General features: G+C 39.9%; 1 protein-coding gene across 1 annotated transcript; it reads left to right on the top strand.

Annotated features, from left to right (window-relative positions):
* Positions 1 to 845: 845 nt before the first annotated feature.
* On the top strand, positions 846 to 11,082 carry fhdc3 (FH2 domain containing 3). Its single transcript, XM_042499473.2, has 12 exons — positions 846 to 966; positions 1,836 to 2,353; positions 2,695 to 2,756; positions 6,514 to 6,616; positions 7,067 to 7,152; positions 7,346 to 7,446; positions 7,580 to 7,650; positions 8,227 to 8,334; positions 8,497 to 8,567; positions 8,732 to 8,849; positions 8,978 to 9,142; positions 9,795 to 11,082. Exons 2-12 carry the CDS (start codon positions 1,892 to 1,894, stop codon positions 10,866 to 10,868), a joined length of 2,421 nt encoding a protein of 806 aa, XP_042355407.2. The 5' UTR covers positions 846 to 966; positions 1,836 to 1,891; the 3' UTR covers positions 10,869 to 11,082.
* Positions 11,083 to 12,147: the final 1,065 nt, after the last annotated feature.

Here is a 12,147-nt window from a genome sequence, read left to right as displayed (position 1 = left end):
AAGTGATCTTTATTAATCATCTGTCAAATACCTCTCATGTAATTAAATGTCCCTGTTTGATTATCAATACAGCTGGAGAAAAAGCTCCCCCTCAAATACACGTTTTTGATTCAGCTCTCTTCTGACAGGCAGACTTTGTAATTAACTAAAGACTAAAATAAGAGTACTCATTTAAAGCAGGAACTGAGGAGATGCTACCATAAGCAAGGAAACACCAGAGGCAGGTTAAAAAACTTCCGATAAAATCACAAGTAAATAGATAGATAAAATACTCTAAATAGTAGATCAAATGCAAATGAAAAGATAACTGCAAGTAATAATAGATAGACATGTTAAAAATAATAAAACAATTATTCATTTGGTAAAACAATAAAACAATAGTTAAAGTTAAGTTAAACGGTAGGTCTTGAGTTTGCTTTTAAAAAAGACCAAAGAACCAGAAGTGACTTATACACACACACAGGCCAACAGTTTCATATAAGCTCAAAGTTTAACACCCCCTTTTTCTTTTCAGAATGCAGATGTGTCATAACATTTTACATTTATCAGTAGGATATATGACAAGGAAATCTATAAAATGGACAAGTACTAATATCCTCACATACTTAAGTCAGACTAATAGTCAGACTTATCTGCCTTTTTGAAGTTTTTAACTAAATTTAGCAACTAAAGATTCAGAAGGGTTAGTTAGGCTTCAGGATTAACTAGCCCAAAAGAATATATTTTTTTAATTACATTTAGATATCCTTGATAATACCCGAAGATGTGAGCCTTGTTGATCACGAAATGGACTCGGTTACCCATGTTTTTAGGCTGCTTCGCCTTTAAAGGGGCGTTTCCGCACCTGGAAACGACATTTGAATTGAATTGGTTGAGGCACCTGCGGCTGCAGTCTGTGAGGCAGACTCTGGCGAGGCGGGAGAGTGAGCCGGGATTTACCTGACGGCTTAATTTTAAAAGCACACGGTGAGTAAAATGAATCTATAACGATGTTTAGGTGAAAATGTTAAGTAAACGTACGTGTCATTGTGTTTACTGGTTGATGTGTCTAGTTAGGGAACCTGCTCTGCCGAGATGTGAGTCCTTCTTTGAGTGGAAAGAACTGACAGCGAAACTCTGATAAGAAATTGACAAATTACTGGTTCCTTGTTTGTTGAAAATGCATAGGCATGTTTTAACAACACCTCCGGAGTTCCTTTTGTCAGCGTTTATATTCGGCATACAAATATCCCACCAAATAGGATACGTTTCAGTGTGTTTTTACTTTATGCTCGGTGCTTCGCTGTTATTTTCAGCAGCTTCCCTCCTCGGGGATATGGGCAGCAATCTGACGGAAAGCCTGATTTTAAAGTTACATTTCCAGGTGGCTTTGTCTTTTGATGGATGCCATGTATGCCGAACACACCACTGCGTTCTAATAAGTAATGTTAAGTATAATTCATGTTATGTGAGGTATTTACATTTGCTGTGAATAAGGATGCATTAAAAAGCCGAGTTTCCCCAATGATGTTTTGTGTAATACTCGCCTACTAAGGAACTATAAATGGGGGTGGACATTTTATTAATGGAGGTGATGTTATGCTGTTGTAGGTAGTTTATGCTATTGCATAGTTCAAGAAAGAGAAGTAGGAGGTAAAACAGTAATGAAAAGGAAGTGATGGCACAATGTTGTTGACAAAGCATAGTGTTTGCTTTTGGGTATCACACAGGACAAAACAGTTGAAACCAAATAAGATAAATGAAACTTCAAGGATTTTCGTAAAGTTGCTTGACTAATCCACTTTTTGTCTAAAATACTGCAGTTCTGATGGATTTAAATCTTTATATCTCCACAGATCTGAGTGGCTAACAGCAGGACACTTCCTCCTTCCATCATCTTTGAACCTGAGAGATGCAGATGGAGGGAGTGCTGATTTTAAAATCTGCCTCTTCTCCCAGCTGTTCCTCTCAAAACTCGTCTCCTCTTTCACTGGATGCTCAGGAGGATTCAGATCTCCAGTCGTCTTCTCCCATGCCTCTCTCCATGTGTGTTACAGCTGCACCCCCACCGCCACCTCCTCCTCCTCCTCCTCTTCCTCCCCCTCCTCCTCCTCCACCTCTCCTTTCTCCCCCTTCTTTTGGCTCTCGTAATGTCCAGCGACGTTCCATGAAAAAGCTTAACTGGGACACCATCCCCAGCCAGCGCGTCCTGGGCAAACTGAATGTCTGGACGTCTAAACGGCCTCAGAGGGACCTCGTGCTGGACTTTCGGAGCATGGAGGAGTTGTTCAGTCATGTAGACAAACGGGCCTCGCTGCACAATTCAAGGGCCACGAGTGTGAAGGCGAGTGAGGGCAATGACGTCTTTCCACAGGTAAGTAGTCAGAGTATTCATTTTTTAGATTTTGTTAGACGTAACAAAGGTTGATTTCTGATGGAGACTCTATACTTTTTATGGTCACGTAAACTCACACAAAATCCACAAGCTAGGGAAGTAATTCACACCCAAATAGGAACTACTTTTTAAAAGTTCCACGCTAATTTTCACATCAACGAGGAACTGCTAAAGTAAAACAAATGTTTGGGAGTGTTTTTTGCTTCTGCAAAGATAATGTGAACTATGATGCTGATTATAGATTTGTCTTCTGAAAGGGGCTGTATAGAGATGAAACTTTTTTAAATCGGTACTGATCATTTTGTCTCCTTTTTACTTAGGTCACAATCCTTGACTCTAAAAAGAGCATGAATATTGGAATCTTCCTGAGACATTTCAAGAGGTAAGGGCTGTTAAAGTTATAATTAAAAGCGATATCGGTGGGAATGATTGTCTAATAAAGAAAAAAGGAGTATCATTCAGTTAAGAAGCCATAAAATGCACATAACAAGACTAAAGGAACTTAAAGTGGAAGAACTACAGTAAGCTGCGGACAGAGCGGCTGCTTTCATGTCAAATAGTTAACCAAAATAGTCAGGCATTCAGGTCACTTCCAATGTGTTAATCATTACCCAACCAACAGGCTCTTTATCTGAGCGGACCATATTCAAATAAATGGAAATGCCCTTTTAAACATCATTTAAGAGTATTCAGTATCAACATGGAGAACAGTTATGACTCACTTTAATACTTCTATTATGGGAAAACAGTGCTGACCCAGTGGGTGAGGCTGAGCAGAGAGGGGGGAAAAGGAGGATACACACAACTTCCAAGCGGGATTACTAGTGTAATATAGCTGCATATGCAACTCCTTCACCGTAATTGTTTCTTTATAAAATGCAGTTTCTGGTGTGGCAACTGGGACATAAGTGCTTGTTGAGTTCCTTCTTACCTAAAAACACCAGGGGTGGATTATGAGACAGTCGGTCCCTGGGCACAGATATGCAAACGGCCCCACCATCTCTTATGCATAGGACCAAGGCACACAGACTTTGTGATTTTGCCTCTTTTTTGTTGTTGTTTTACATCTCTTTGTAGTAGGGGTGGGTGATATGTTGAATGTACTCAATGCTTGTGGCTTGTTTCACGTGCAATGTATGAAATAACTATAATATCGAGTATAAATTGTCACATCAAATTTACAACCCACCGGCATTTCAGTTTTCTTGCTCTCCTCTATGGCTCTCTGCCTCTTACAGACACACACTCACACACACATAGCAGGGCTTTTGCAGAGCTTCAGACCGTGACTGTTTAGTCACATAGACCATGGAAACCATTACCATTACCATTAATATATTAACTGGAGAGCTGTTAGTTTGTTTTGAGCTTACAGTGAACTTTATGATTGCTAGTGGTGGTAGTGTGAGCAGGTGAGGCGTGTGTTTGCAGAGCTCCAATTGCGACTGTTGAATCATAGTTTAATATATGGACTGGAGAGCTGTTTGTTTGTTGCCCGCTCACAGCGAATTAATACTCATGGTTAAAATTGTTACCACTAACAACCAACTGTTGACTGGAAGCTTCAAGTCCACAGCAAAAACATCGAAACTTCCGGCCTGAGACGAGCCAGGTCCTTCAAAATAAAAGCACCATGGGCCCTGCTCTGATTTATTTAATTATAACGGGGTGCCTGGTGGCTCTGTGGATAGAGCAGCGCCCCATATGCAGAGGTTGTATCCTCACCGCAGCGACTGCGAGTTCAACTCCTCTCTCTCTCCCCCTTTCAAGCTTAAAATGTCCCCTTCATTAAAGGCAATGAAAGCCCCAAAAAATAATCTCTAAAAAATCAATAAATAAATACATATTTAATTTTAACAATACTTTTAAAAATTTAATAACAAAAGTACTTTATTTACTACCCTATATTAAATGTTATTGTAACAGTATTGTATTCAACTTTATTATTTGACAGCTACTTTATTCAACTTTATTTTAACTGCAGTTCATTTACTATTTTTTTCTTTATTTTAGTTGTTTACATTAGTTTATAGGGCATTTAAAAATATCGCAATATATTTTGTATCCTGATATAGCCTTAAAATATTGTTAAAATATTTAAAGCCGTATCACCCAGCCCTACTTTATAGTTATTATGCATGTTTTTTGGTGTTGGGTCTCTTGGAAGTAATTTTGTGTCATTTTTGTTTGTTTTGTGTCTCTATAGTTATGTTTTGTTTTGCAGACCATTACTTTGTGGTCATTTTGAGTCTTCTTCTGTTTAGAACATGCTATAGTAATATGGATGACACTTTTCAGATGAAGGCCAAAGGGGGCCCTTACACTTGCCCAGTAGGGCTGTTCAGGACTGCATCCATGACTAACACTCATTGGGGCCCTCGGGGCCCTCATGGCAGTGACGAGTGAGAGTTACCTTTACACCTCCTTTTAGTTTGGTCCCTGAATTTATGGCTGGATTATTTTAATGTAGAGGGTCAGGGACCCAGAGTCTAATGATTTTGGACGTGGAAAATACAACCGATTTTTGTGAACTGTTGTTATCGTACTGTAATGAATTTCAGCATTAGCACTGCTTGCACTTTGTTATGTGTGCAAGTGTGTAGGGCTGATTTCAGAATACAGTCAAGAGACTCTTAAGGTGGAATAGACAACTTTGCCCACCCCAGCGTTTTTTCATTGTGATTGTTGCTGGTTCTGCCATCACAATGAACCAGATTGCTGTCTGTGTTCCTCAGAGCCTAGCAACTACCAAAGTCTCCACAGTTACTTTGGTTTTTCTGCCATCGCCCATTTTGTTATTGGGGTAGTTTACATATACTGGGGATAGCTTCTGATACCTACCAGGGTAAAACAAAGCGCTGTCTTCCTCTTGTCTAAGTTGTGCAATGGCTGATGCACTTACCTTGTGTCATTAATGGAGCTTTCATTTTCCCAGGAGATCGTACCTGGTGGCATGACGTGTCATTATGCTATAGCTATTAAATTGTTTAATCAACATACTTCATAATGATTAGTTAAACCAAAAAAATGTCTTTATTGGCTTTTAACAGAAATGTTTAAAAAATGCTATTTCTTCAATTTTTATGTGTTCCTTTTGTATTAACGCATGTGACTTAGTTTGAATTATATTTACGCCCATGATACTAGTATCTGATTAATAATAGATATTGTTTTTACATTTTTAGAACAAAAACATTTTACATTTTTGACTGATGTTTAAATTGTTTCAAATTAGTTTGGGTTTTGGCATCCAATTTCAATACTACAAAATAAAGTGGATAATATCAAATTGCGTAAACATTTGATCAGTTTATATAGTCTCCTCAGCATGGAGCCTGACTCTGTCTGAACCTCATCAATATGATGTCACTTTCAGTCCAAGGTTCACTCAGCTCTCACTTTGAATACCAAACCAAACTTTTAAAGCCTGTCATCAGCTTAATACTGTGATGTTATCTGCATCAGCATGACCGTCAAATTCAAATTGTTCCTGCCTCCGTGTTGTAATGACGAAACTGCACTAATGACGAAAAGGCACTTTATGATACTTTTTGAATGCATTTGCTGGAAACTGAAAAAAAATACCAGTGTTAACTGTAAAGTCTGACATCTTGTGTTGACTGAATATCTGAACAGACATTTAAGTTTATCCTGTTAGTAGAGATACAGGTGACTTTGTAGATATGGTTGCATGTGGTTTATATCTGGTGGCAGCAGAGGTCACCTAGGAAGCTGGAACATCAAATATCTGAAATCAGCCGCTGAACATCAACTTTCTAAATCAGCTACATCGTTATTTTCATGACAGCCATGTTGGTCATTGTTTGTCTTCAGGGTTTGACTTTTTGACTGTCCTGCTGTGTCCTATCCAGCTCTCTTGTCCTTCCCACGAGCACTTCCATGTAACACTAATTGGGGGTTAACTCAAATTAGCAAGTAGTTTACAGTAGCAATGTCATGTAGCAGCAACATAAAACGATGATCCTTATTTGTTGCATACCTGAATCAAACAGTTTTTATGCCTAATTGTGTTTGATAAGTCGTGTTGATTATTGCAGGACTTTGGGCAGCACCATAGGCAGCACCATAGGCAGAAAAAGCACACTTGCATTACTGTTGTCTTGTGTCTCCCTCTGCAGGCCAGTGTCAGAAGTGGTGCAGGACATTCGTCAAGGGAACTGGCTCAGATTTGGAACAGGCAAACTAAAAGAGCTTTGTAAACTGCTGCCTGAAGAAAGTGAGGTAACACCAGCTCCACTCTTTTAATCATTTCACATTTAAGTGTAGAAGAAGAGATGACTGGTTGCTTGTAGACTATAATCAAATGTAAGTCAAAAACTTGTAGCGGGTGCTCATGGAAAATGGAAACCAACAGGATAAACAGGAAGGAAATCCAGGCACTCCAAAGGTTTGAAAAACATAAAAAATCCAATGAGTAATTACAGTAAACTGCCTTTATTGTAGTGGCTAAATCATTTAAAAAGCCAACATGTTCCGACCACTACCGGTCTTCATCGGGACTTTAAAAACATATGCATCATAGAGATGGTCTCACCTATATAGCGCTAGGAAGTTATCGGGTAACCCTGATGATGAAATGACAGTTAAAACAGAATGAATAACAAAACATTTAAGTGTCTTGTAAGACAACACAACTGTCATTACATTTTGTTGGTTAAAATGTGTGTGCAGGTGAAGCAGCTGCTGTCCTTCAGTGGGAACCTGTCTGTGTTACCTGAGGCTGACCAGTTTATGGTGCAGCTGGTCAAAGTGCCGGGGTGAGTCTGGAGTTTAAAAAAATAATAATATATATGTATTTTTTTTTTTTTACTACACAACAAACCATTTGCACTTATTGAGGAAACCTCTGCTATAATTTTTGGCCTCATCCAGATATCTCTTTGCTCAATAACAGGTAGTAAGAGTGATAATACAGTAATTAGCAGTTATGTTGATGCGTCTCTTTTTCAGCTATGAGGAACGCCTGAAAACAATGGTGCTGAGGGAAGAATTCTTTCCTCTTATGGAGGAGGTGAAGAACTCAGTTGCTGTCATGATCAAAGCAGCTAATGGTAACACTTCACACACGTCAACTAAAGCTGCTAAACGATCCCAACTTCAATGTCTGTTTCACACCACTCTGATCTCATCTGAGGTTTATATGAAGATTTTTTGTATCAGTCTCTTTTTCTTCTCCCCCCTTAGAGCTGTTGGACTGCGATGACCTCCACTCGGTCATTCGGCTGGTATTAAAAGCTGGGAATTACATGAATGCTGTTGGTATTTTTCTTTTAAGACTTGTTTTTAAGTACTTTTTTTTAAGAAAGCCCATTTCTGCCACTTTGATGAAAAAAAAGACACTTTAAGTCATTATAATGAGAACCCTTCTCAGACTAATGACTGAGTGTCTCAAAATAATGAGAAGCTTTCTCAAAAATGATGATTAAATATGATTAAATATCATTTATCATTATCTTTTTGAAAGTTACTCATTTTGTGATACAAGGAAATTGTGAGAAAGTTTCCCATTAATTTAAAATAATGGGAAACAAAAAATTTAATAATTTTTTGGGGGAGGGGGGTCCTTATTTTGAGATACTAAAATTATTTTGAGAGAGTTAATCAATATTTTGGGAATGTTTTTCATTGTTTTAAAATAAGTCTTTTTTTTCTTTTTTTGAAAATTGCTCATTATTTTGAGATACTAAACTTTGTTTTTAATCACACTGGCAGAAATGGGCTTCCATACTTATTGTAAAAGGTACACTAAAAACATTTAAGCTGCCCTGTGTGCTTTTTACTGAGCATTTATTATACTGACAAATAGACCATTAAAATAATTTATTATTCAGGGTGGTTACAGTGCCAATGCCATTGGCTTCAGGATGACCTCGCTGCTCAATCTGGCAGACACAAAGGCCAACAAGCCTGGCATGAACCTCATGCACTATGTTGCCAAGGTGAGGAGGAGCTCTGGGATGTACGGATGAAGAAAATATCAGTGAAATCATAAAAAAACCCTGCTATCATGCTTTGTCCCTAAACAGTTATGTAACTCATTTAAACTGCTGCTCCATCTCTTTACTCACTACTTTTCTCCCTGCTTTATCCTCAACCCTCAGCAAGCAGAGGACATCGATGCTGAGCTGCTGACTTTTCACACCCAGCTTGAACACATTGGGATGGGATCAAGGTGCCTATTATTGGTATCTATTTGATGATTTAACTGAACATGGTTTGTTCCCAGTAGCTTTAAATGTTGTCATATCTGTTTCAATCTGCTATAAAATATGGTTAGTATAATGCAAAATTGTATATTGCCTGGAGTACCATGTCATATACTTCAATTCAACACAGAATTTGTAAAGAAGACGTCATCGCAGACTTTGAGAGGGAAGTCAAGAAAATCGAGGAAGTGAAATTGTACAGCAGCAGACAGCCTGGCCTCTTACAACAAATGGAGATGTTCCTCATGGTAAATTTTCCCCTTGTTGTTTAGCATATATTATGCTGAGGCACCACAGCAAAACTACAAACTGAGCTTGTGAGTTCTTCAGTCTGGATCCCTCTGCTATATATCCTTTTATGTTTCTAATTTCTCAGAGGGCTGAGGCAAAGCTGGCTGAAGTAGAGTCCTCTCTTCAGGAGCTAAAGGCTGTGAGCGATGCTGTCGCCGAGTACTTCTGTGAAGACCCAGCTACCTTCAAACTGGAGGAGTGCTGCTCCATCTTTCATTCATTTTGCAAGCGGTTTGACACAGCTGTACAAGTAAGAAGTAAAAGGACTTACAATAATACTGAAATGAGCATGTATATAAACTACATCACAGGTAAAAAATATGTTATTGCTTTGTTTTATAAAGGAATTCTTGACCCCCAAATAATCATTTTTATAATGATAACTCACCCAGTGTTGTAAATTTGTGAAGAAAACTTTTTCTCACATGCCTCCAAGGTGTTTTTATGAGGAAGTGTTCTGAACAGTGAGGTTTCATTGAAAATGCATGTGTGTGGGAAGTACTGAGCATATGACTGGATAATTGAGCCTCAGGTTACACTGCACAAGTTGTTTGAAAGTTTGTAAACAGACGTTTTTATATAGTTTCGCTGTTGTTAAACGCAGTCCCCTATTACTTCAGTTCATCAAAAATTTCTCAGTTTTTGGATTCTTCGTTGACTGTGGTGGGATGTAAGAAAGTTTTCTTCATGAATTTATTGTCACATCGGATGAGTAATTGATATAAAAATTATGATTTGGGGTTGAAGTATTCTTTCAAGGGGAAATTTAAATTACCCTGTGATAGTTAAATGTTGAGTACTTTTCAGTTTTATGAAAGCGATGTCCTCCTGTCCCCTTACGTCATTATTTTTGCACCGTGTTGTGTTTTACTTGAATATATTCTCCCTTGATATGGCTGTAGGAGAACCGCGAGCGAGAGGCAGCAGAGCAGAGGCGCAAGCGGAAGGAGAGCATCCGCATTGCAGCCAAACGCCGCTCCACAGTGTCCCGCTCAGGACCTGAATCTGATCAGGACTCCTCCAGCTTGGAGTCCATCTTACACAGCTTTCTCTCCACCGCTCCAGAGGGATTATCCAGATTCAGAAAGAAAGAACTTCTGGCAATCACAGGACCCCCCTCTGAGCTCAGCTCTAAGACTGTCCCATCAGTAGAAAAAAATGAGTCTGCGCCTTGTGCTGGAAAAGAGACACCTGGAAAGAAACAACCCAAACTTCAGAGAGAGGACAAGAAAATGACAGATGCAGAAAACCATGAAGAAGCTGAGAGGATGCGTGAGATAACACGTAAGGTGCTCCGCTACCAAAACAGCAAAAGCGGCCTCGATGCTGACAGAGTGTCAGAGACTCCTCGTCAGTTCGAGAGAGTTCAAGACACACCAGCTACCCCAGGTACCCCTCGGTCCACAAGCAGAGACTTCTTATTTACCAACGATGGGGAAGTGGGCTCCCCATGGACTATCCTGAGCCCTTTTACTTGCTCCCCAAGAAATACATCCCACCGAAACAGACGAGCACACGTACGCAGACTTTCCTCTATGCCGGGTGGAGATGACCTTTTTGATGGAGTCTGGCACGGAGGCAATCATCTACCCACATCCTCCACTCAGGACAATCCAAAATCTCCACCTGCTGCTCCTGTGTCTCTGCCTGAGTGCCGCAGTCAGAGAGCTGTGTCGCAGGTTCCAATGCTCAGGTCAGCTTCTCTGGATGAAACCGGGCGATCTCCAGCACCTGGCGTCCGGCTGGGAGACTTGTTCCAGAGAGGCACGTCTCAAAGGTCATACTCCTCTGGATCAACGACAGAAACTATGAGAGGGGAAGGAGCAGGAGTCGGCTCGTTGCTTGGCAGGAAGGCAGGAAATCATGTAGAAGGTCAAGTGAGCACCTCTGGGTTCATATCCTTCTTCAGACGCATCGGAGGCAGAAATAAATCTGCTGATGTGGGCGAACAAAACTTTAAAGGATCTAATACTTGATCCAAAATTTTATATAGAGACAAAGACTAAACTTTGTCATTTTTTTGTGTTTGTTTGTCCTTTTTATTGGTATGGTTTTACCCTTCAGTAGACCCAAAGTAAATGACGACTTGCTTTGAACTGTGAAGGTTTTGATTTTGTGGGAGTCAGTCCCCGTCCAAAGATCTTTTTTGTCTTTTTGTGCACAATAAATGGTGTCATTCTACCTATCAAATTTAACTAGTATATGGATTATGCACTCTGCAACATTTATTGTTTACTGGCTCTCAGGTTGAATTGTCCTCTTCCATGCTTTTTATGAAATCCTTAAGTCTGACAGGTGCTAATGTCTCCTTAGTGATGCCTGCTCAGTTTCCAGTACTTGCCTTTCACTTCATCTATTATTTCTTCTCTCTGTCAGTCTGGCTCGGAGGCAGTAGTTCAGGCAGCAGAGGAGCATTTGATTTGAACTTTAAGGCTTTTAACACATGTAGGATCTTAAAACTGAGACAAACACAAAGCAGATTGGAAATTCAGACCATAGATATATATTCATTTAAATGTCAAACTCCCAGCTCATGCTGTCATCACAACTGACAAAAAAAATCTGAATAGAACATATTGTTGCTGGTGAACCCACGCTGGTTTCCAGAGGATCTGTTATACCACCACTGTGCCACCCTGGTGTCTCTGCTCAGCAGTGGCTGAGTTTTTGTACAGAAAGAGAAGAAAGAGACATTCAGCTGTGTTACTTGGGCAACAGGGTTTGTTTACAGCCATTTCATTTGGGCTATCTCAGTGTAATAATACTCTCTTGAACAAACTGCTCAATACAGGCTCCTTTCTGACTGTTCTGTTGTCCTCCCACGTCCATCCCTCCCACTGGCGAGCACTCAATGGGGACATTTTTCGTCGCCTGGCATTTCAAATCAACGGGTACAATGAATAGATTAAAATCTGAAATACAATTGCAGTTTCTGTGAAAATGAAAGTTAAGTTTTTTCACTTAGCTATATGCAAGCTCTCCTTTAAGACTGGAGATCTGTTGTTAGCTCAAAGCATTGCCTTGTACCCAAGCAGAGATAACAGTCTGGAGCTCAGAGCTACGTCAGCAGCCACTGACCTGTTCAGTGTCAAATTAGAGCTCCAGAGTACAATTAGGCCATTGTGATAAAATGTTGAGTGCTTCTAAGGACCGTCTCATGTGAGTCAACCCCTGAGGACTCGAGGTGACCCGTGGGCTCTCACCAGAGTCGTGCTAATCAACTGTGCGCTCAGAGTATGTGTGTCGCAGTGAAAG

This window comes from Plectropomus leopardus, chromosome 15 (assembly GCF_026936395.1).
Source record: "Plectropomus leopardus strain MGB_pleo_1.0 chromosome 15, ASM2693639v1, whole genome shotgun sequence".
In the NCBI taxonomy this organism is placed as follows: Eukaryota; Metazoa; Chordata; class Actinopteri; order Perciformes; family Serranidae; genus Plectropomus; species Plectropomus leopardus.
The sequence above is the reverse complement of the archived record's forward strand: the minus strand, read 5'-3'. Positions and strand labels throughout refer to the sequence as shown.